This window comes from Myotis daubentonii, chromosome 16 (assembly GCF_963259705.1).
Source record: "Myotis daubentonii chromosome 16, mMyoDau2.1, whole genome shotgun sequence".
Lineage (NCBI taxonomy): Eukaryota > Metazoa > Chordata > Mammalia > Chiroptera > Vespertilionidae > Myotis > Myotis daubentonii.
In genome coordinates, this window is record NC_081855.1 from 17,283,657 (window position 1) to 17,308,131 (window position 24,475).

At 47.0% G+C, this 24,475-nt stretch overlaps 1 protein-coding gene across 2 annotated transcripts; it reads left to right on the forward strand.

Annotated features, from left to right (window-relative positions):
- The first annotated feature begins 1,316 nt into the window (after window positions 1-1,316).
- FXR2 (FMR1 autosomal homolog 2) lies at window positions 1,317-23,768 on the forward strand. 2 transcript variants are annotated; one of them, XM_059668765.1, is made up of 17 exons: window positions 1,317-1,777; window positions 10,746-10,798; window positions 11,176-11,269; window positions 11,685-11,756; window positions 11,872-12,020; window positions 12,518-12,611; window positions 13,571-13,687; window positions 19,673-19,843; window positions 20,043-20,121; window positions 20,456-20,565; window positions 21,005-21,091; window positions 21,395-21,614; window positions 21,819-22,016; window positions 22,106-22,306; window positions 22,392-22,487; window positions 22,637-22,740; window positions 23,072-23,768. In XM_059668765.1, the coding sequence occupies exons 1-17, from the start codon at window positions 1,697-1,699 to the stop codon at window positions 23,165-23,167; spliced, it is 2,022 nt and encodes a 673-aa protein (XP_059524748.1). In that variant the 5' UTR covers window positions 1,317-1,696; the 3' UTR covers window positions 23,168-23,768. The 2 variants fall into 2 exon arrangements, with proteins under 2 accessions (XP_059524748.1, XP_059524749.1); XM_059668766.1 differs by lacking the exons at window positions 1,317-1,777; window positions 11,176-11,269.
- Window positions 23,769-24,475: the final 707 nt, after the last annotated feature.

Here is a 24,475-nt window from a genome sequence, read left to right on the forward strand (position 1 = left end):
ACAGTTATAAAGTGTATGTGGCTTAGAATCTTTCAGTGGTTCTCCATTACTGATAAAGTAAAAGCCATTCTTTGTAAACTGATCTAAAATCCTGCACAATTAAACTTTTTGCAGCTCCTTAGTTTAAGCCAATACTATTTGAATTAGTTGCCATTCCCCAAAGGACAGGCTCTTTCTGCTCTCTGCACCGTGAATTCCTTGTTTTCTCCAGAATATTCTTACTGCGCGCTTCTCTAACAAGCTCCTACCGAACCCTCAACTCAGTCTGCATCACCTCTGGGGCAGTGGTCTTCCCAGATCGCTCTGAATAACAATGATCTTTGTCTCCTTGGGATTCCCTCTATGCTGAGTCTTTATCACCATCATGTCTTCTGTTGAACCTATGAAATTTGTTATTTGTTAAAACTTGTTTGCCACTTGCCCAATACATAAATTCCTTGAGATCAGGGACCACACCTTGTCTTTGTATCCCTAGCACGTAGCATAGTGATTGGAACAGTGTGGGCTTAATAAATATTTGGTAAGTGATTAAATGCACAACACGATTCTAATTTCTGTGCTATTTTATTCACTTTTATCTAAATTTCTTAATTCAAGGATCTGAAATGTTCACGCTTCTATCCTTATTCCATGACAATGCTTTCTATTTTGAAGTTCCCCAGCATTTAAATTTATCACATCTTGTACTGAGCTAGGTGGCATTCGCTTTTCGGGTTTGTTTTGAAATTATTCTTTAACCGTTCTTTATATGTCGGATCAGAATCTTCTCAAGGCAAGAAGGTCGCTTGCACAGTTATTGAAGCTTAAAAGGGTCGATATGTATATAAAGCTCAGGGCATGCGCGTGGGACACTTACATTTATTTATTTTTTTGCTTTTCCGACTCCTCCTCTTTTTTTGCTTTGGAGCGTGCGCACCAAGAAAGACAAAGGTGGGGAAAGTGACCAAGCAGCCACTCAGACGCATGCGCATCCCTAATGCGCCCAAGCCTGTTGGAGCTCACAGTGAAGTAGGTGTGGTCTGGCCAGAGCAGCAGAAATCCAATCCAATTGAGTGAGCGTGGCCCCTCCCTCCCCATGATTGGTTAGTTCTCAGTGTTGTGGGGCGGGGAAAGGAAGATATGGGGGTGTTCGAGTGGTGGGGTGGCGAAGAAAGAGCGCCAATCTCCTTCTGCGCAAGCGCTAGTCAGGGACCGCGAGGGGGCGTGAGAGAGCCGAAGGGAGTGTGGTATCTATGAGGCGCTGGTGAGCGCGAGCTGAGTCGCCAGCCTTGACGCCTGCGCCGTGGTCCTTAGGGCCCCGCGCGCGGCGGGCGGGTGCCCCGCGCGCCTGCGCAGTAGGCGGCGGTGGCAGGGGGAGGTGGAGGCCGTGGAGCGGCAGCGGCAGAAGCGGGTCCCGCGACAGAGGCAGCAGCGGGGGTGGCGGCGGGCGGAAGCTGAGGTGACGAAGGCAGCGGCGGCGGCGGCCGTCTCTCTCACGGTGGCGGAGACCAAGGCGGTGGCGGCGGACCGGGAGCGGCCCGGCTCCGGCCCCCTGCTCGTTGGCTGTGGCAGGGCCGCCGTGGGGCCGGCCCGGCTCCCGCCCCCCGCGGCTCCCCCTCCAGCTCCTCCTCCGGGGAAGCGCCGGGGGCCTGGGCCGGCCCGTCCGCAGACCGCTGCTGCAGCCGTCGTCGGGGGAGTCGGAGGCGGCGGCGCCGCCATGGGCAGCCTGGCCTCGGGGGGAGACGTGGAACCAGGACTGCCCGTCGAGGTGCGCGGCTCCAACGGGGCCTTCTACAAGGTGAGACGGCGCACCGGCCCGGGACACCTTTCCTCGGCCCGCACCCCGGGCCTGAGCGAGGAAGAGGGGGCGGGATCGAGCTGCCGAGCCGAGTCCTCAGCGCCGCAGACCCGGCTCCCACCCGCAGCCTCCTGGGGAGACCGCCGGAACTTTATCCCATCCTCTTCTTTGGGGCCCTTCCGTCACACCTGCCTCACCCCATCCCAGAGAGAAGGGGCATCAGGCCATCGCTGCGCTTGGGTTGGCCCTCCCGCCCCCAGGCCCCCTTGCCCAGTGTCTGCTGACTTCACCTGTGTCCTCGTAGGAGACATGCCTTAGACCGGAATCCCATTTCCCCACAGTCCAAGCACATGGAGAATTCTCTTTATTCTTTCTCTATAGCCCCCATGGGAAGGCCGTTCTACATTGTATCCTTTTATCTATCTTCCTCCAGAGGCCTTTACCTCCTGGCGCTGGAAGGCACCCCACTTTCACCTTACATTTCTGTTCCCGACCCACGGAAGGGTAAATTGTCAAAGTCTGTGACATTTGGTATCTTTGACCTCGGGAACTGTGGATTGTACCCGTCAAGTTGCCTCTTAGCCAGAAGGTGGCATCTTTGCACAAGTATGCCACCCCACCCCTTTATCCGAGAGCTAGCTGGTCTACCATTCTAAGCCAAGGATGGATTTGTCTTCATCATGTCACTTTGATCTCAGATACATTGAAGTCATTCATGTAGTTTCTTCATCTTGAGGAATGTAAGTTTGATATTTAAGGTCTGTAAAAGAGATGGGGGATTCATGAGGATTCCGTTTATCTTCTTAAGGATTTCCACTTCTAGAAGACTTACGGCCAACTCTCCCCATTTGGGAATCTCATGTAATGTTGTTGTTTTTTTAAATAATTTATTTTTATTGATGTCAGAGAGGAAGGGAGAGGGAGAGAGATAGAAACATCAATGATGAGCGAGAATCATTGATTGGCTGCCTCCTGCACACGCACTGGGGGTCGAGCCTGCAACCCGGGCATGTGCCCTGCCCTGCCCGGGAATCGAACCGTGACCTCCTGGTTCATAGGTCAGCGCTCACTGAGCCATGCTGGCCGGACTGATAAAGCCTTTTTTGAAGAAGGGGACTATCTTGCCCTTTCCCAGGATTTTGGTTCTTTAGAACTTCTTTCACTACCACCTTCTTTGTCCTGAATCCACTTTCTAGGACATTTTTTTTAACTCTTAGATTAAGCCAGAAAGAGACTCCTCTTGTCTCAGGATTTTTTCTTTGTGTGACTTGTTATTTTGAAACATTTTGGACTTTATGCTTGGAATTATGCTCAGGCTTTTGATTCCTGTCTTATTCTTTTATTTTACCCTGAGGAGCAAGAGCAGAGATAACTCCTGATAACATCACTTGTGAGAAGAGCTGCATTTCCTTCACTTCCTCTTAAGCCTTTATCCCATAATAGAACTCTCCACCTTCCTGCCCTTGGAAATGACTTTCTCCAACTCCTTCCCTGTGAAGTCATATCTTACCATGGAAAGGGTCTCCTGTTTGCCCTTGGAATGGAAGGTTTCTACCCCAGCTTCAATTGATAAGTTCAGCGTAGTCATTCTTTACCCACTCCAAATGCCTATTTCTCTCTTACTACCCTCACCAGATTTCTTTTTTTAAGATTTAAAAAAATTGATTTTTAGAGAGGGAGAGGGAGGGAGAGGGAGAGAGAGAAATACTGATGTGAGAATGAAACATTGATTGGCTGCCTCCTGCACACCTCTCACAGGGGATCGAGTCCGCAACCTGGGCATGTCCCCTGACCGGGAATCGAATCAGCAGCCTTTCGTTGCATGGGTCTATGCTCAACCACTGAGCTATACCAGCCAGGCCATATTTCTTTATATTCAGTGCCTGTGGGTACCCATATTTATCTGTCATATTCTCTCTTTAAGTCTTTGCCTTTTTATCCTGATATTTCTATATTCCTGTGTAATCCCCAGGAACCACCTTATTCAGTGTCTGAAGGAAGCTCCCAGCTGATCTCTTGTCATTTTTTTCTGCATTCTTTCTAACTCATGGGACTTTTTCTTCTAGGCTGCCTCCATAGCATTTCTGTTTTCTTTGGCAAAATCTCTAATTCCTTTCTGATTCTGAGAGTGCATTTGTCTCATACTTTTCCCCAAAACTTGCATTACTTTTGTTATAGTACCTTTCCTCATAAGATTTTAGCCCCATTTCCCCCAGTATCTTATCCTTTTACCTAGGTCTTTCCCACCCCCAGATTCTTAGATTCTTAAATTGAGTCTGAGCTCAAGATATGATGTTTGCTTTTGTTCTAGGAAGCATGGGAGCCAAGCACAGCTGGGAAAGATTGGTATCCAGTTCAAATGAACTGTGAGACAACTGGGAAGGGGGATGTTTCCCTGTCTACATACGTACCCAGTAGAAAATCTCTTTTCTGAATCTTTCCCTTTTCTCTTGGTGGCTATGGCAATGGTAGACTTGGGTGAATTGGGGGACAGGATACTTTGAATCAGGGAGTAGAGATTATTAGAGTTGACACAAAGCCAGGTAATGCAGATTTTTTTATTCTGGCCACTTTAGAATTTTCTGCCCCATGCCTTAGTTAAAAACAACAAAAAAATCCCTAAATTCAGACTAATTTTTCTTCAGCTTTCAGTGCCATATACTTACCCATTCTGACCTTGCTACCGATTTAATATTCGTGACTCAGCATACTTTAGTGTGTGGGTCAAGAAGTGTGTATATTGCTTCTGGAACTGTAAATTTGGGAAGGTCCTTTTCTGCTCTCAGAATTTGGTCCTATTTTCGATCTACCATGAAAGAACTGAAAATGTCAGGTTTGGGATCTAAGTTATTTTTGTCAATTCTTTCTTTTCTGTCAGAATTTAATGTATTTTATTCTTTCAGTTATGCTCTCCTAAATGAAATATCTGTTCACCTTCCAGGGCAATCATCCAACTTTCCAGACCTTCCCTGGAAATCCTAATTCCCATTCTTTTCTCAGCTTCAACACATGGTTTTTATCCAGACCCTTACTGCTTTTCTGCTAGAACTCCCTCTCTTTTGAGAGCCCAGGACTAGAAGATAGGTTGAAGGCAAGATCAATTTCATATCTTTTAGATGTTGAGGAAACTAAAGTACCTAAGAACCTAGGGCTCTTTCTCCTTCTGTCTAGTCCTAGGCTCTTATTAACCAAAGCCAGGATATGCCATAGCCACTGAATTGAGTTATCCTTTAGAGACTCACCTGCTTATCTTCCCAATGGGCATGCATTAAGCTGAACTGGGATCTCACTGTCTACCACTAGTATATTTGGAGGAAAAAACTAGGGGGATGTTGGTGGAATTAAGGAGCAGAGACTGGAATGAAATATGAATGGAGTTAAGGTAAAAACTTGGAAAATGTTTGAAGGAAAAAGACCCTGGAAATATAAGAGTAAATGGCATTTGGTTGAATTGCTGAGTAATGTGAGGGAAAACTCCATTCTGATTTCTACATTAATCATTGATCGGCTTTGGGGATCATGGTAGCTAGAAAAACCAGGGTGTCATTGCTACCTCCACCTGAGGGTCAACTCTGATATGTTGGAGAAGAATTGGGTTAGAACTTTAGGCATATACTTTGTGAATAGGTATATCTAGGCGTGGTTATCTCTTTACAAAAGAGGTAGGCAAGTAATTTTCTTCTATCTCTTCCACTCCTTTTATCTCACCCCTAAAATGTTTTGAGAATAGCTAACTCTCTTTATAAACTATTTCTAAAGCTTGGAGATAAACATTTTGGATAAAGAATTGAATGAAGTCAGCTGAAGAGACCGGTTGATGTTTCTTGGGGGATCAAACCCACAACCCAGGCATGTGCCCTTGACTGGAATCGAACCCGGGACCCTTCAGTCCGCAGGTTGACGCTCTTTCCATTGAGCCAAACTGGCTAGGGCAGGATACAGTATTTATTTATTTATTTATTTAATATATTTTATTGATTTTTTACAGAGAGGAAGAGAGAGGGATAGAGAGTTAGAAACATCGATGAGAGAGAAACATCGATCAGCTGCCTGTTGCACACTCCCTATTGGGGATGTGCCTGCAACCAAGGTACATGTCCTTGGCCGGAATCGAACCTGGGACCTTTCAGTCCGCAGGCCAACGCTCTATCCACTGAGCCAAACTGGTTAGGGCTGGGATACAGTTATTTAAAATCTACTTTTTTTAGTCGATGACGGAGGAGGAAACTTAAGGAGCTAAGAGAAGAACTGAAAAGGAAGAGGGACTCATGCAAGTAGTGAGGAATAAAAATGCTTCAGAAGACTTGAATGGGGAATAGTAGGAGTGGGCATTGATGGAGCTGAATGAAGAGTAGAAAAGAGTTAAAGCATGGATAAGGAAGGGGCCAGATAGTACCAGTAGTACTAATGCCTTGGGCAGCAGTAAGGTTCCATAATAAGATCCAATCTGAAAAAAGAGAGATGGCTCGTATTAAGAGTGAAATTTAGCCCCACAGGTGTGACTCAGCGGTTGAGCATTGACCCAGGAACCAAGAGATCACCCATTCGATTCCTGGTTAGGGCACATGCCTGGATTGAGGGCTCAATCCCCATTGGGGTGGGGCGGGGGGGCATACAGGAGGCAGCCAACCAATGATGTTTCTCTCTCATTGCTGTTTCTATCTCTATCCCTCTCCCTTTCTCTAAAATCAATAAAAAATATATATATTTTAAAAGTGAAATTTAGGTTAAGATTTTCCCACCATAAGGAAACAGCAATATAATAAGTGTTTATGATTGATTAGTTCTATGAGGTGGGAGTGATACAATGTGTGTTTTTGTTGTTTTCTCTCCTAATCTTTTGTCCCTAGCTGCAAAGTTTAGGAATAGCCTTTTGAACCCTCTAATTAAGAAAAAAATATTTCACTCGAGGATGTTTTCATTGATTTTAGAGAGAGAAAGAAAGGAAAACATTGATGTGAGAGAGAAACATTGATCAGCCTGAAACCTGCATATGTGCCCTGACTGGGAATTGAACCTGGGTCCTTTCAGTGTATGGATGATGCTCTGAGTCACACCAAAGCTGGAACCCCCTAAAAATTTTTTTTTAAATCCTTACCTGAACACATGCATAGAGATTGGAAGAGAGAGAGAGAGAGAGAGAATGAGAATCAATCAGCTGCCTTCTGTATACTCCCAGACCGAGGGTTAAACCTGCAACCCATGCATGTGCCCCAACCAGGAATAAAACTGGCAATCTTTCAGTGCACAGGAGGACATTCAACCAACTGAGCCAGTCCAGCCAGGCCGAATCCTCTAATTTTTTTAACTGCTTTATTGAGGTGTAATTGGCATACAATGAAGTACATATATCTATATTGTACAATTTGTTAGGTTTTAACATATGTATAGATACAAATATATATACATATATATGTGTGTGTGTGTGTACACACACACACACACACACACACCCTAGAGGTAGAGGCCTGGTGCACAAAATTTGTGCACGGGTAGAGTCCCTAGGCCTGGCTGGCAGTCAGGGCTGATCTGTGGGGTGACTGGCAGGGTGATCGGGGCCCCTACTCACACCTGCCTTGGCCTGGTGCCACCCGCTCACCTGCTCCATCATCCCGCCATGGTCCCGCTCTCGTAAGGGGTCATTGGGACTGGCAGTGCCTTCACTGCTGCCCACTGCCGGTGCCACATTGCTGATACCCGTCATGTTCCACGCCACCCCCTGGTGGTCAGCGCATGTCTAACTCCCAGTCTGTCAAACTCTTGCCCGTGGGGGCAATTTGCATATTAGCCTTTTATTATATAGGACTAGAGGCCCGGTGCACAAAAATTTGTGCACTCGGGGGGAAGGGGGGGTCCCTCAGCCCAGCCTGTGCCCTCTCGCAGTCTGGGACCCCTCAGGAGATAACGACCTGCTGGCTTAGGCCTGCTCCTGGGTGACAGAGGGCAGGCCCAATCCCTAGGTGCAGCCCCTGGTCGGGCTCAGAGCAGGGCTGATTGGGGAGTTGGGGCGCCGCCCCTGTCATGCACAGAGCAGGGCGGATCGGCAAGTTGCGATGCCACCCTCAGTCATGCTCAGGGTAGGGCCGATTGGGGGTTTGGGGCGCCGCACCCTGTCACACACAGAGCAGGGCCGATCAGGGGGTTGGGGCACCGCAGCCTGTCACACACAGAGCCGCAGGGCAATCGGTTGGGGAGCTCCCCCCTATCAGGCACAGAGCAGGGCTGATCAGGGGGTTGGGGCGCCTTCCCCTGTCACGAACAGAGCAGGGCCGATAGGGAGGTTGTGGCCCCACCCCCTGTCACACACACAGCTGCAGGGCGATCAGGGGGTTTTGGCGCTGCCCCCTGTCACGCTGATCCTGGTGCCGGGAGGCCTCACGGCTCCGCTGATCCCGGTGCTGGGAGGCATATTACCCTTTTACTATATAGGATAGAGGCCTGGTGCATGGGTAGGGGCCGGCTGGTTTGCCCTGAAGGGTGTCCCGGATCAGGGTGGGGATCCCCACTGGGGTGCCTGGCTAGCCTGGATGAGGGGATGATGGCTGTTTGCAGCTGGTCACACCCCCTTCAGGGTGGGGGTCCCCACTGGGGTGCCTGGCCAGTCTGGGTGAAGGGCTGAGGGCTGTTTTCAGGCTGGCAGGTGACGGAAGCTCCCAACCGCTCCTTTTTTTCTTTTTTCTTTTTATTCTGGGCCAGCTTTAGCCCTGAGGCTTGTCTCCAGCTCTTATTCGAAACAATGTTGCAATCCTGCTGGATGAAGCCCGGCGACTAAAGCAGGTTTCTGGGGTTTTGTTTAGCTTCTATATTTGTAACATAGTTGCTTAGAGTTGCAGCTCAGAGGCCGGCAGCCGCAGGCGGGGAACATTGCAGTCCTCCATCACTGAAGCAAGCAAGCCTCATGTTCACTTTAAGCTGCCTGGCTGCCGGCCACCATCTTGGCTGGCAGTTAATTTGCATATTGCCCTGATTAGCCAATGGGAAGCGTAGCGGTCGTACGCCAATTACTATGTTTCTCTTTTATTAGATAGGATAATAATCCATTTCTACAATCAGGATAATGAACAGTTCCTGTCACTCCCACAAGTCTTCCACCAATCACTCATCTACTTTCTGTCATACATTAATTGCATTTCCTGATTATTTTTTTATTAAAAAAAAATTTTAATGTTTTTTATTGAGTTTAGAGAGAGAAACATCAAAGAGAGAAACATTGATTCGCCTCCTGTACGCTCTCTACTGGGGATCGAACCTGCAACCTGGCATATGCCTGACTGGGAATCGAACCAGTGAGCATGGAATGATGCTCAACCAACTGAGCCACACTGGCTAGGGCACATTTCCTGATTTTTCACAGAAGTTAAAGGCAATTCACTATAGAAAGGATAGTCTTTTAAACAACTGGATATCTTTAAGTAAAAATGAACTTTGTTATTAATAATCTTGCATCATATACAAAATTTAACTCAAAATAGATGATAAACCTAAATGTAAAATAAAAACTATAAAACTTCTAGAAGACATAAACATATACCTTTGTGGTCTTAGATTAGACAAAGATTTCTTAGACATGAAACCAAAAGCTCAGTCATAAAATTAAAAATTAATGAATTGGACTATAAAAATTAACTGTCCTTAATTTTGAGTATGTGAAAATAGGAAGAGAAGGTACAGAAATTGGGAGCATAGGACACATAGCTTTGGCATCTGCAGTGAGGACATAGAAAGTAGGAGGTAGACCAGCTATTTACTCATCCCTGTTCTCCCTTATCATGATCTTAAGATTAGGGTCTTCTACAAATTTTATTATTCTTTTCAAATGCTTAGCAGTATTACAGTCTAGCATTCAGAAATCTCACATCTCAAGTTCTAATTTTTTCTTCTGTAAATTGTGGTTATCATTTTTAATTTTTCCAATGTTCTGTTTATTAAGACCTGGGCATCAAGGCACCAATTGTGCTCAGGTCTCTTGCTCTATGGGGGAGCTAGACCCTTCTCTCTTCTTGGCAGATCCTGATGTCCTCTAGGTGTTCCAGGACAGCCTCACGCTGTCTCATGGGATATTCTTAGCCTTGCTGAATGTTGTTGGTATTTTAATTGAATTCTGGCAAGCTACTCAGCACAACAGAAATCAGACAGATAGGAAGTCCCCTGTGGTAGCCATAGTAGACCACCAGTTTCCAGGCTAGTTTTTGTTTGTTGTTGTTTTTGTTAATCCTCACCTGAGGATATTTTTCTATTGATTTTTAGGCAGAGTGGAAGAGAAAGGGAAAGACAGAGAGAAACCTCTTTTTTTTTTTTTTTTTTTTAAATATATTTTATTGATTTTTTACAGAGTGGAAGGAAGAGAGATAGAGAGCCAGAAACATCAACGAGAGAGAAACATCGATCAGCTGCCTCCTGCACATCCCCCACTGGGGATGTGCCCGCAACCAAGGTACATGCCCTTGACCGGAATCGAACCTGGGACCTTTCAGTCCGCAGGTCGACGCTCTATCCACTGAGCCAAACCGGTTCCGGCCAGAGAGAAACTTCTATGTGAGGGAAACACATCAATTGGTTGCCTCCCACACACGACCCAACCAGGGCCCAGGTCGGGGAGGAGCCTGCAACCAAACCCTTTATCTATCAGAATAGAACTGCTGATGCTCTATCCACTGAGCTAAACCAGCTAGGGCTTCCAGGCTGTTTTGATACAAGTGATTTGCCCCCCTCTACTTTCTGTCTCATCTTATTTGTGGATTTTGCCACATCTCTTTCCATGCTGATATCACTCCTTTATCTCTACCTCAATATTCATATTCTTTCTCCAGTACAGCTCTTTTCTGGCCTGTCTTTAGATTGCTTGTGTCCCCATCTAAAACTGTATTTTTAAGGGCCTCTCAATGTCTTTGTTCCCTTAATGGCTAAGATAGTGGTAAATTGTTATTTTCTTTTTTTTTTTTTTACTTTGTTTTAAAATTTATTCTAGGGCTTTGTGAAGGATGTCCATGAAGACTCTGTCACCATCTTCTTTGAAAACAAGTAAGACCTCGGGAATAGAGAATCTAGCATATTAGGTCCTAGAAGGAGAACCACCAACCAGGGCTCTCCTGAAGAGGGCGTGGCTGAATCCCATGAGGCAAATAGGTAGGGGATAGCCAAGGGTTTGGGTGGGCAACTTTATATGGATCGAAGGAGAGGAAAGGGCTAAAATTTAGTGAGGGCAGGGGAGCATTTGATCCAGTATTTAGATGGTAGCAAGAGATGGAAGCTACCATTATGGAGCAAGGCCTGGGGTTTAGCTTCTCATCACCAGGGAAGGTAGAAATTGCCCAGCAATTTGAGGCAATAACCTAATCCTGAAGAAATGGGCAACCACATTAGCCTGAATAGCTTTCATATCACCGTTTCATTTGCAGCTGGCAGAGTGAGAGACAAATTCCTTTTGGGGATGTGCGGCTACCACCTCCAGCTGACTATAATAAGGAGATCACAGAAGGGGATGAGGTGGAGGTAAGGCCCATGGAGTCCACCCTTTCTAACTTTCATTTTTCTCACTGCATCACCCTTACCCTGATATCAGTATCCTAGGCTCCTTCCTGGTTGGTTTACTCTCCTTACTCCCCAAGCTAAGCTACTACATCCAGCCAGGTAGCCTATGGACAAGTGAAATGCAGCAGTTCCCTGCCCGTTTCTGTTGTGAACAACCAAACTCTCAGGGAGTTTCCTAGTTTCAGAGGATTATTTACCTTTCATTTATTATAGCGGCATGTAAATTCTAATGCTCTCTGATTTCTAATTAGCAGCTCCTTCCTCCAGTTTCTTTTATCTTGGTTTAAGGATACCTCCCAAGTATTTTAATGCTTATTCCATTCTTGATGTTTGTGGATGGTCTTCAGTGTCTTTTTTATTTTTATCTTCCCTTCAGGTTTATTCTCGAGCCAATGAGCAAGAGCCTTGTGGCTGGTGGCTGGCCCGGGTGCGGATGATGAAGGGAGATGTGAGTGATTGTGAAGGCCCTTGGAGAACTGCTGAAACAAATATTTTAGTTATTGAAAGGTGGGAGGTAGAAACTCAGGTCATCCAACAACTTCTCCTTTCTTTCCTTTGGTCAGTTCTATGTCATTGAATATGCTGCCTGTGATGCCACTTACAATGAGATTGTCACCCTGGAACGACTTCGGCCAGTTAATCCCAATCCCCTTGCAACCAAAGGCAGCTTCTTCAAGGTTACCATGGCTGTTCCTGAGGATCTGAGAGAAGCGTAAGTGTTAGGGATGTAGGGAGTAGTGGTGGGCCCAGGCTCTCTTTACAGCCCTCATTTCTGCCCTATTTCTCCCAGTTTCAGTCTTGTCTATTGTTTTCTTGGCCCTCTAGAGCCCTTCTTGCTCCCAGTTCTTGTTTTTCTTCATCCCTTAAAACGCACCCCCCCCCTCTTTTTTTTAATCCTTACCTGAGGATATTTTTTCCATTGATTTTTTTTTTTTTTAGAGAGAGTGAAGGGAGGGTTGGTGTGGGGCGGGGGGAGAGAGAGAGAAATAAATAAATAAATATAAAAACAAGACACATCGATTAGTTGCCTCCTGCTCATGCCCCGAATGGGGCTGGGGATGAACCTGCAACCTAAGTATATGCCCTTGACCGGGAATTAAACCCCTGATGCTTTGGTGCGCTCTAACCATTGAACCACCAACCAGGGCTCTCCTGAACCTTTGCCTGCACTCTACACTCTGCCCTCTGAACACTTCTCTTTCTCTGCAGCTGTTCCAATGAAAATGTTCATAAAGAGTTTAAGAAAGCATTGGGAGCGAACTGCATCTTTCTCAACATTACAAATAGTGAGCTTTTCATCCTGGTGAGTTTATTCGTGTAAACCCTTTCAGCAATTTTTCCTTCTCCCGTTTTAACTTCTTTGTAGAAATGGAGGAGCATGTGCTTATATTTATTTGTCAGAGAGGACTTTATTGCTCCTGACCTCTGTGTGCCCAGGTAGCCCTACCTTTCCTTAGTCTTCCTTATGTCAGACCTTGAATTAAAAAATTTTTTTTATTCCTCACCAGGGGATATTTTTCCATTGATTTTTAGAGCAGGAGAAAGAGGGAAAGACAGAGAAATATCAATGTGAGAGAAACACATCGATTGGTTGCCTCCTAACGTCCCTGACCAGGGCCTGAACCGGGGAGGAGCCTGCAACTGAGGTACGTGCCCTTGACCGCAATCTAACCCGGGACCCTTGGGTCCGCAGGCCAACGCTTTATCCACTGAACCAAACTGGCTAGGGCAAAAATTTTTTTTTTTAAACCTGGTCCTTATATTGCAGTCTGGGCTAGGACCCTCTCTTGTATATTTAAACTCTAAAAAATAGACTGTACAGTTCTCACCTGTGTCTGCTGGCTAAAATCTCTCCCCTTAGGCACCCAGAGAGTACACCCTGTGAGGCTAACAATGATTTTCCTCTTCCCTAGCTTTATTTTTTAACTTCCACCCTTGTCCAGAGACCAGACATCCTGATTCCCAGTTGCTGGCTCTCCCCGAGTATTTATTCAAAGTCAGTTTTTAAAAAATACATATTTTTAATTATTTCAGAGAGGAAGGGAGAGGGAGAGAGAGAGAAACATCAATGATGAGAGAGAATCATCTATTGGCTGCCTCCTGCATGCCCCCTACTGGGGATCAAGCCCACAACCCAGGCATGTGCCCTTGACCATAATTGAACCCAGGACCCTTTAGTCCGCAGACCGACACTCTATCTACTGAGCCAAACCAGCTAGGGCCTTAGAGTCAATTTTAATGACTTCGTTGGTTTATTCCCAGTCAACCTCAGAAGCCCCTGTGAAGCGTGCATCCCTCCTGGGTGATATGCATTTTCGAAGCCTGCGCACTAAACTGCTACTCATGTCTCGAAATGAAGAAGCTACGAAACACCTAGAGGTAGATTTTGGCTTTACTCTTTACTGCTGTTATATTGGTACTAGAGGCTCAGTGCATGAAATCTGTGCACAGGTTGGGTCCCTAGGCCTGGCCGGTGATCAGGGCTGATTGGAGCCTGCCTTCCCCCGGCTGCTGGCTGCCGGCTGGGGCCTTCCTTCATTCTGCGCCACCCCTGGTGGTCAGTGCACATCATAGCAAGCAGTCAAACTCCTGATTGGATAATTTGCGTATTAGCCTTTTATTATATAGGACTAGAGGCCCGGTGCACAAAAATTTGTGCACTGGGGGGGGGGGGCGGAGGTCCCTCAGCCCGGCCTGTGCCCTCTCACAGTCTGGCACCCCTCAGGGGATGACCACCTGCTGGCTTAGGCCTGCTCCCTGGGGGGATTGGGCCTAAGCTGGCAATCAGACATCCCTCTGGCAGCCTGGCAGCCCCTGGGGGATGTCCACTTGCCAGTGGGGAGCAGACCTAAGCTGCAGTCAGACATCCTTAGCACTGCTGAGGAGGCAGGAGAGGCTCCCACCACCACCACTATACTGGCAGCCATCAGCCTGGCTTGTGGCTGAGCAGAGCTACCCCATGTGGGAGTGCACTGACCACCAGAGGGCAGCTTCTGCATTGAGCGTCTGCCCCCTGATGGTCAGTGTGTGTCATAGTGACCAGTCATTCGCAGTCTTTCTGCTGTTAGAGTCAGTTTGCATATTACCCTTTTACTATATAGGATAGAGGCCTGGTGCACAGGTGGGGGCCGGCTGGTTTGCCCTGAAGGGTGTCCCGGATCAGGGTGGGGGTCCCGCTTGGGTGCCTGGCCAGCCTGGATGAGGGGCTGATGGCTCTTTTCAGGCTGGCCACACCCCCTTCAGGGTGGGGGTCCCCACTGGGGTGCCTGGCCAGTCATGGTGAGGGGCTGAGGGCCGTTTTCAGGCTGGCCTGTGACTGAAGCTCCCAGCCTCTCCTTTTTTTCTTTTTTTTTTTTATTCTGGGATTTATTTATCTTCTATAATTGAAACTCTGTTGCCGTCACTGGCGCTCCCAGCTCTGAGGCCGCGGCTGGCTGAAAGCAGGTATCTGGGGTTTGTTTAGCTTCTATAATCGAAACTTTGTTGCTTTTGGAGCTGTTGCTTTTGGAGCTCAGAGCCAGGCCATGGCAGGCGGAGAACCTTGGCTTCCTCCATCACTGGAGCAAGCAAACCTCCTGCTCACTTCAGCTGCGTGGCTGCCGACCGCCATCTTTGTTGGCAGTTACTTTGCATATCTCACTGATTAGCCAATGGGAAGCGTAGCGGAGGTACGGTTAATTCCCCTTTTTGTCTTTTATTACATAGGATAGGATTATTGTCCTCCTCCCTTGTCCCATCCTTTACCCATGTTCTTATGTTTACAGAACACAAAGACGAAGGCCTTTGTGGGCCATTATACCTGATCTGCTATTTTATCCCAGACTCCTCCAGATGGCAGAGCTCCATCATGTTATAGTACAGTTGTTTACAAACTCTTTTTGAGCCATGGGACTCTGATTAAGTGAAATATACTTACTTGAAAGCACAGGGCATAAAACATCAATCAGAGCAGTGGAGCGGGTGTTTTCTTCTGCTGGCATCCCTCAAATTACCTCAGAACCAAAACACTTTGAGGGATATATTTGAGAACCATTTGTACTCTGGAAAGACAACTGAACTTGGGATCCTAAGTCTTGCTTTGTCAAATAATTGACCTTTGGCAAATCATTTTATTTTACTGAACTTTTTTTTTTTTAATTAAATCTTTATTGTTCAGATTATTACATTTGTTCCTCTTTTTCCCCCCCATAACTCCCCTCCTCCCAGTTCCCGCCCCACCCTCCGCCCTCACTCCCCACCCACTGTCCTCATCCATAGGTGCACGATTTTTGTCCAGTCTCTTCCCGCATCTCCCACACCCCTTTCCCCCCCAAGAATAGTCAGTCCATTCCCTTTCTATGTCCCTGATTCTATTACGATCACCAGATTATTTATTCACTTGATTCTTAGATTCACTTGTTGATAGATGCATGTTTGTTGTTCATAATTTGTATCTTTACCTTTTTCTTCTTCTTCCTCTTCTTAAAGGATACCTTTCAGCATTTCATATAATCCTGGTTTAGTGGTGATGAACTCCTTTAGCTTTTCCTTATCTGTGAAGCTCTTTATCTGACCTTCAGTTCTGAATGATAGCTTTGCTGGATAAAGTAATCTTGGTTCTAGGTTCTTGGTATTCATCACTTTGAATATTTCTTGCCATTCCCTTCTGGCCTGCAAAGTTTCTGTTGAGAAATCAGCTGACAGCCATATGGGTATTCCCTTGTAGGTAACTGGGTTTCTTTCTCTTGCTGCTTTTAAGATTCTCTCTTTGTCTTTTGCTCTTGGCATTTTAATTATGATGTGTCTTGGTGTGGTCCTCTTTGGATTCCTTTTGTTTGGGGTTCTCTGCACTTCCTGGACCTGTAAGTCTATTTCTTTCACCAGGTGGGGGAAGTTTTCTGTCATTATTTCTTCAAATAGGTTTTCAATATCTTGCTCTCTCTCATCTTCTGGCACCCCTATAATTCTGATGTTGTTACGCTTGAAGCTGTTCCAGAGGCTCCTTACACTATCTTCGTATATTCGGATTCTTTTTTCATTTTGCTTTTCTGGTTGGGTGTTTTTTGCTTCTTCGCATTTCAAATCTTTGCCTTGATTCTTGCGCTCCTTTGGTCTGCTGTTGGGAGTCTGTATAGTATTCCTTATTTCAGTCCGTGTATGCTTAATTTCTAGTTGGTTCTTTATCATAACATCGAGGGTCTCATTAGTTTTCTTGAGGATCTCACTACATTTATTGGCGGCTTCTAGACAGTTCTTAAGAGATCTTAAAAGTGTGGTTCTGAACTCAATATCCTCCATTGACAGTTTTGTCCTGTTTCTTTGTCTCTGCATTTTTTATGCTTTCTTGGTACACCCCCTAGTGGTCTTTGTGTGCAGTCTTGTTGTAGTTAAGCCTTGATTGTTGATGGCAATACCGGGGGTGATTTGACCTCCAGGCTAACTGGCAATGAGAGTCCTATTTTACTGAACTTTTATCTTCATTTGTGACAATGAGGTTAGACTAAAATACAGGGGTGGGCAAAAGTAGGTTTACAGTTGTGACTATGCAAAAGTTATTCATATTATTTGTATTGCAACTGTAAATCTTTTGCCCACCAGTGTATTTCTGAGAATTTAGCTCTCACATCTTATGATGGTTACGTTTCCTTTTCTTAGGTATTATTCCATTCTAAATGAGTAGGGTATGTGTTTGTATTTGAATATGCATTTCCATTTATCAAGTAAACTGGTCTTTTTGGGAGCTTTTCTCTGAGCCTGTGCAAATTCTGGATCATGGTAATCTTTCACTTCTCTAGGGATGTTATTCAGGGCACTGCAGTTAAAATTTTGCCTGGTCGGTGTGGCTCAGCAGTGGAGCATCGATCCAGAAACCAAGAGGTTGCTGGTTTGATTCCCGGCCAGGGCACATGCCCGAGTTGCAAGGCTGATCCCCAGTAGGGGGTGTGCAGGAGGCAGCTGATTCTCTCTCATTATTGGTGTTTCTATCTCTCTCTCCCTCTCTTTTCTTCTCTCTCTAAAAATCAATAAAAATATATTTAAAAATAAGTAAATAAAAATTCACCATTACCTCCAGATAATAAAAACTACATCTGCTTCATTTCTCCATGAACAGGTTTCCTGGTGACAAAGGTAGAATGTTTAACTCCTCTAGGACTTGGCTGTGTTGATCTGTATGATAAAGTGTACCAGATAGCTAAGTTAACCATAGGTGCAAGGTCTTAAGAATCAGGACATGCTCTTGGTTTTGAGAAATCTTGTGTTTTTTTTAATATATTTTTTATTGATTGCAGAGAGGAAGGGAGAGGGGGTGGGGAGAGAGAGAAGCATCAATGATGAGATAGAATCACTGATGGGCTGCCTCCTGCACACCCTACTGGGTATTGAGCCTGCAACCCAGGCATGTGCCCTTACCAGAATCGAACCTGGGACCCTTCAATCCGCAGGCTGATGCTCTATCCGCTGAGCCAAACCAGCCATGGCTTGTGTTTTGTTTTTTAAAATTATTATTAAAATATTGAATACTAGGGGCCCGGTGCACGAAATTCGTGCACTGGGTGTGTGTGTGGGGGAGTGTCCCTCAGCCCAGCCTGCCCCCTCTCACATACTGGGAGCCCTCAGGCGTTGACCCCCATCACCCTCCAATCGCAGGATCGCCCCCTTGCCCAGGCCTGATGCCTCTGGCCTAGGCGTCCGGCCCGGGCAGCGGGGACCCACAGCTGCAGCAGCCCCACGATCGTGGGCTTCGCTTTAGGCCCAGGCAAGGGGCCCCTAGCTCCTGGGACTGCCAGCTTCGACCGTGCCCAGCTCCCATCGCTGGCTCCACCCCTACTTCCTGCTATCACTGGCCAGGGCGGAAAAGGCGCCTGATTCTCCGATTATGGCTGGGGGGCAGGGCAAAGGCCGCCCCAGGGCCGCCTTTGCCCTGCCCCCCAGCTCTTAGCTCCCCCCTGGGCTTCCGATCACTGTCAGTGGCAGGGGGCTTCTTCCTGCTTTCCCTTTCGCCTCCCTGCATTGTGCCTACATATGCAAATTAACCGCCATCTTGTTGGCAGTTAACTGCCAATCTTAGTTGGCAGTTAATTTGCATATAGCCCTGATTAGCCAATGAAAAGGGTATCGTAGTATGCCAATTACCATTTTTCTCTTTTATTAGTGTTGATATAAAGGATGATAAAATAATATAACACCCTTGGTATACTTCTCTAGAAGATACTTGTAAATCCAGTTAGATCCTTTCCTCTCCCTCCCCAAGTTATTTTGAACACCCAACTTAGTTATTTTATCCAGCCTTTTCTTCTTGTCTAGTGTAAATCCTTGCTATAACTCAATCTCATCTGTTTTGGAAGCAGGAAGTCATGGATTGTAATTTGGGAATGTCCCCTTTAGATATCTTTCCTATTTGGTGCTTTTTACCTAAGACTCTCTCTTCTAGAATCTTTTTTTTAATTTATATTTTATTGATTTTTTACAGAGAGGAAGGGAGAGGGATAGAAAGTTAGAAACATTGATGAGAGAGAAACATGGATCAGCTGCCTCCTGCACACTCCCTACTGGGGATGTTGCCCGCATCCAAGGTACATGCCCTTGACCGGAATCGAACCTGGGACCTTTCAGTCTGCAGGCCGACGCTCTATCCACTGGGCTAAACCGGTTAGGGCTCTTCTAGAATCTTTCCTGCCTTCCTGTCTTTTGTACCCAGGGATCCCACAAAGGACTGGTTAAGAAGTGAAGTAGAGAACCTGGCTGGAGATCCTGGCTAGAACTTGGCTAGAGAACCTGGCTAGGCTACTGATCAACTGAAAAAAATAATAATAATAATAAAATTAAATTAAAATTTTTTGTCTGGAAAAAAAAAAAAAAAAGTGAAGTAGTATGGTGTTCCATAGGCTCCTTTTATGCTTTTCTTGACCTGTTGCTTTCTGCTCAACTTTTCAGTTTTTATTTTGGGAATTGATATTAGTTTGGTTAAGTAATAGTCATAGTTTCTTATACTTGCATTTACCTTGTGAAAAGTTATCTCTCACCAGTCTTATTTAACCTTCTCGATTGTTTGGGGATGGGGTGGGCCAGGTGTAATCATCTAGCAGATGATAGAATGGAGGCACAGTGTGTGTGTTTTGTTTAGGGTCACACAACCAGATAGTGGTAGAGCTAAATCTAGAACTTTGGTGGCTCCAAGCCCAAACTCTGCTCTCATTTTCTCCCCTTTCCCCTAAGCCATTGGTATTTGGAAGGTAGGAGTGGAATTTAAAGTTCCTGAATTTTCCACACAGGTTCTGATGGCAGCACACTCCAGGGTGGTTCTGGCTTGCAAAGCATCAGGTGCCTGGGACAGGTCTTCTGAGATTCCGCCATTATGATTCCTACAGTGCCTTTTCCTTTCAGACCAGTAAGCAGTTGGCAGCAGCATTCCAAGAGGAGTTCACAGTGCGAGAAGACCTGATGGGACTGGCAATTGGGACTCATGGTGCCAACATCCAGCAGGCCCGAAAAGTACCTGGGGTGACGGCCATTGAGTTGGGTGAAGAGACCTGTACTTTCCGCATCTACGGGGAGGTCAGCAAAAGATGTCTGTTTTCTAGATCTCTCAGGGGATACAGAAAAGAGAGGGTGAAGTAGAAAGGAAACCTGAGTCATGTTGATATCCCTCCCTGACTTTGGTGGTAGTAATTTTTCCAAAGATGAAGAGTGGCAGAAAGATTATTGTTTGAGATCCACGTTCTCTGTTTTAGTAATGACTCCCCACTCTTCTTAGACTCCAGAGGCATGCCGACAGGCCCGAAGCTACCTTGAGTTTTCTGAGGACTCTGTGCAAGTGCCTAGGAACCTGGTTGGTGAGTTGGGGGTGTGTATATATTATAAAAGAGAATACAGTGGGGGGCCAGAAGTGAAATTCTCTTAAGTGATTCTGGGCTTGGCACCTCCCTATGGACTTTAGTTTCATAAGGACAGAATGATCTATACTAGGAGTGACAAAAATGGAAGAACAGATTTCTAGGGATTGTAATATTTTGTCCTGTGAAAACTCAATAGGAAACTAGATACAATAGAGTATTAAACAAAATCTATATACAGAAGCTGAAAGACTGTTTATCTTAACTGTTTTGACTCTTCTTTCTCTCCTTAAAAAAAAAAAAAAAAGGTCTAAATTCTCCTTCACCCATTCAGGCAAAGTGATTGGAAAGAATGGAAAAGTAATCCAGGAGATCGTGGATAAATCTGGTGTGGTGAGGGTTCGAGTAGAAGGTGATAATGACAAGAAGAACCCCAGGGAGGAGGTATGGGCAACTATGCCTAGAGATGGGTGTCCAGAAGGAGATGGGATTGCTCCCAAAGCCATTCTCTGAGGGCTGGGATTTCTAGGGGTGGGGGGGGGGTGGTAGAGCATTTGTTTCCCCCTCAATGTAGAGCCAGAAAGATTGCACTGGGCCCTGGCCTGGTAGCTCAGTTGGTTAGAGAGTCATCCCCATATGCCAAGGTTGTGGGTTGGATCCCCGGTCAGGGCACGTACAAGAATCAACCAAGGAGTGATAAGTAAGTGGAACAGCAAAATTGGTGTTTCTTCCTCTTTCTTTCTCTTTCTCTCTCCCTCCCTCTGTGTGTGTGTGTGTGTGTGTGAATAATCCCATTGGTTGGGCTTCTAGGGGAGATAGGGTAGAGTTAATACTCCCATTTGACTCTCCTTCTAATCCATCTGCCTTTCCCTCTATTCTCCAGGGAATGGTTCCCTTCATATTTGTTGGCACTCGAGAGAATATCAGCAATGCTCAGGCTCTGCTGGAATATCACCTCTCCTACCTGCAGGTACCCAAGCTAGAAACCTGGGAGAGCAAAGATCTGAGTCTAGCAAGGGGCGAAGACTGCTGGTGGATCAAGTTAGGATTGTGCCCAGTTTGTCTCTGAGTAGAATAGAAACTACTGGGTGGGAATTTGGGGCTGTGGGGTTGGATCCCAGAATATTTTTGATTTAACCAATGCCTGCCTCTTACATTCCTGAGAGTCAAGATATGTAGGGATGGTTGGGGCAGAGAAACATGAAAGGAAACTGTTCATTGATCTTAAACTTATTCTTCCTTCCATATCTTCCTTTATTTTTTACCCAACCAGGAGGTGGAACAACTTCGCTTAGAGAGGCTACAAATTGATGAACAACTTCGGCAGATTGGGCTGGGCTTCCGCCCTCCTGGGAGTGGGCGGGGCACCGGAGGCAGCGACAAAGCTGGATATACCACGGATGAGAGCTCCTCCTCCCTGCATACGACCCGAACCTATGGGGGCAGCTATGGGGGCCGTGGCCGGGGCCGGAGGACAGGTGGTCCTGCCTATGGTAAGAAAGCTATGGGAGAGGGAGGCGAACAGTGGTGGGGCTTGCGAGGAGAGGCAAAGGTCTGAGTGGAAGATTGAGGAAAGGGTGATGGAGATGACAGTGGCTGGGGGACTGGTGAGTGAGAAGTCTTCCAGTTTGGGGACAGTGATGGACCCTGGGACTGGGTGGGGGGAGTGACTTGATTCAACTCCCTGTGTTCTTTAGGCCCCAGCTCAGACCCATCTACAGCTTCTGAGACCGAGTCTGAGAAGAGGGAAGAGCCTATCCGAGCTGGGACAGGAGATCGAGATCCCCCAACCCGGGGGGAAGAAAGCCGGAGGCGGCCAATTGGGGGCCGGGGTAGGGGACCTCCACCTGCTCCCCGGCCTACTTCGAGATACAACTCTTCATCTATTAGCTCAGGTACTAGTACCAGACAGCTGGGTTTGTGAATGTAGGACAAAGGGAAAGTTGGTGGGCACCTGACTCCCAATTGTTCCTTCTCTAACCAGTGCTGAAGGATCCAGACAGTAATCCCTACAGCCTACTGGACACATCTGAACCAGAGCCTCCAATTGATTCAGAGCCTGGGGAACCCCCCCCAGCAAGTGCCAGGCGGCGCCGCTCCCGCCGCCGGCGCACTGATGAAGACAGGACTATCATGGATGGAGGCCTGGAATCTGATGGGCTTAGCACGACAGAAAATGGCTTGGGTAAGGGGTGTTTAAAATTAGAGCTGGGCAAGAACTGAGGGATGGGAGTTTGGATGCATAGTTTGAATTTTCCCCTGCCCCACAGAAGATGAGTCCAGACCTCAGCGTCGAAATAGGAGCCGCCGCCGCCGTAACCGCGGTAACCGTACTGATGGTTCTGTCAGTGGAGACCGCCAACCAGGTCAGCTAACACTGGGTACCAGCATCTTTTCTTAGAGCTGAGAGAATGGGATGCCTCCTACCCTATAGCCAGGGATTGGGGTTCATTGGGTATCTAGGGGCTGGATACCTGGGTTCCTTCTGAAACTCTTGGTCCTCTGCCTTCCCCAGTGACTGTGGCTGACTATATCTCCCGAGCAGAGTCTCAGAGCCGCCAGCGGCCAACCCTGGAGCGCACTAAACCCTTAGAGGACTCTCTTTCAGGACAGAAGAAGGTAGGCAAGCAAGATGTAATTTACTCCTCCCCCCTTTTTTGTTCTTTAGGGGCAAGGGACACAAGAAATTGCACAAAGAAATCTCTTGCTAAATGGCAGAGAAGACTATGTCTGATGGAGTTTAGACTATATTTAGAATAGTGGAAAATTTGAAATAAGTTTCCAGGAAAGATTGGTTCATATTTTATGGGTCCCACTGAGAGTGACTTAGTTCAAGGACCAATCCCTGGGTCACCAGATGCCAGGAGTGCTAGGATGGTAGGGAATGTCATTCCCTGAATTTCTACTGACCACTTTTTCCTCTCCATTTTCTTTCCCACTTTCCCCTCAGGGTGACTCTGTCAGCAAGCTTCCTAAGGGCCCCTCAGAGAATGGGGAGCTCTCCGTTCCCCTGGAGTTGGGTAGTTTGGTGAATGGGGTTTCATAAAACCTCCAGCCTGCATCCCTCCCTTCTCCATCTCGCTTGCTGCCCAACACCATGGCCCTCACAGGCCCGACTGACCTGCGCTGGAGCTGCTCTTATCTAGGGGGGAGGGGGGTGGCACAGAAGCTTGGGTCCCCCCCCCCAACCTCCAGGAGCTAGTGGAGGGTGTGTAACAGGGTCATACCCACCTCCCTCTTGTCCACCCTACCCCAGGGTGAGGGGAGCCTTTCCTTCCCCATCAGACTGGATGTGCCTTTATCCTCTAAAGCCCCAATCTCTCTCTGAACACCCCCATTCTCCGCCTTTGGTGCGGGGTGCTTCTTGACCCACCCAGATTTGACAGTTCAGGGGGGTTCCCCTGCTATCCCTCCTACCATCCTGTACCCCCGATTTCTGGGGCCTCATCACTGTGGAAGACGGGGATAGTAAGGGTTTAAGTGGGTGGGAGGCATGGGGAAGGTTTTGGAGTAGAACCAGGGGTGTGTATGAAGGGGGTGACAAGGTCCCCCAGGGGAAGGGGGACCAACCTTATCTGGTGGATGAGAAGGCGTATTTATTTTTCACTGTACAGTATTTAAAAAGAGAATTAAAAAATCCAAACGGCTCTCTGGTTCTTGTGTCTTCCTTGTGCCCAGTTTGGTCCAGCTGTTTTCCTAAGACTGATCCGTCCTGGTTCCTGGACCTTACCTTCTGTTTCTCAGCATCTGGCTCTAGTGTTCCAAAGATGGTCTACTTTGGGAATTCTGGACAGTCTTAAGTTCCCTAGGCCCAGGTACCCTCCTGGTCGAGGAGAGTGGCTTTTGTCTTGCTGCTTCTCTCCTCCCCCCAAGTTTGCTGCTGGAGGGAGCTGGGCCACTCCTGTACCTGAGTCACAGCTGGCTAGGTAGGGCTGCCCAAGCTGGAACTGTTCCTGCCAAGAGCCAAGAGCCAAGACTGGCAGCTTAATCGGATTACCTGAGGCCTGGGGCTTGGGCTGGGTCTTGGGCAGAGTGGGACCTTGATGTCCAGCCCTCATTTCCTGCCCTGGAATCAGACCTTTTTTTTCTTCCAGCATCCATGTCACTGATCTCTCAACCCCAGGGGAGCTGTCCTGGGGTTCCTGGCTCCCTGCCTTCAGACTCTGACAAAGTTTGAAGATAAAATGTGTGTGGAGAAACCTTTGTTTGGGGGCTGGAGTTGGGAGAGTTTAAGTTTTCTCACCTGGAGTGGTGTTGAATCACCACCCAAGCACCTGCTGGGATGACTCAGGCAACAAGAATGGCCTGCCTCCCTGTAACTGCCCTGACTTCTTGCCCCAGGGGCAGACTGGGT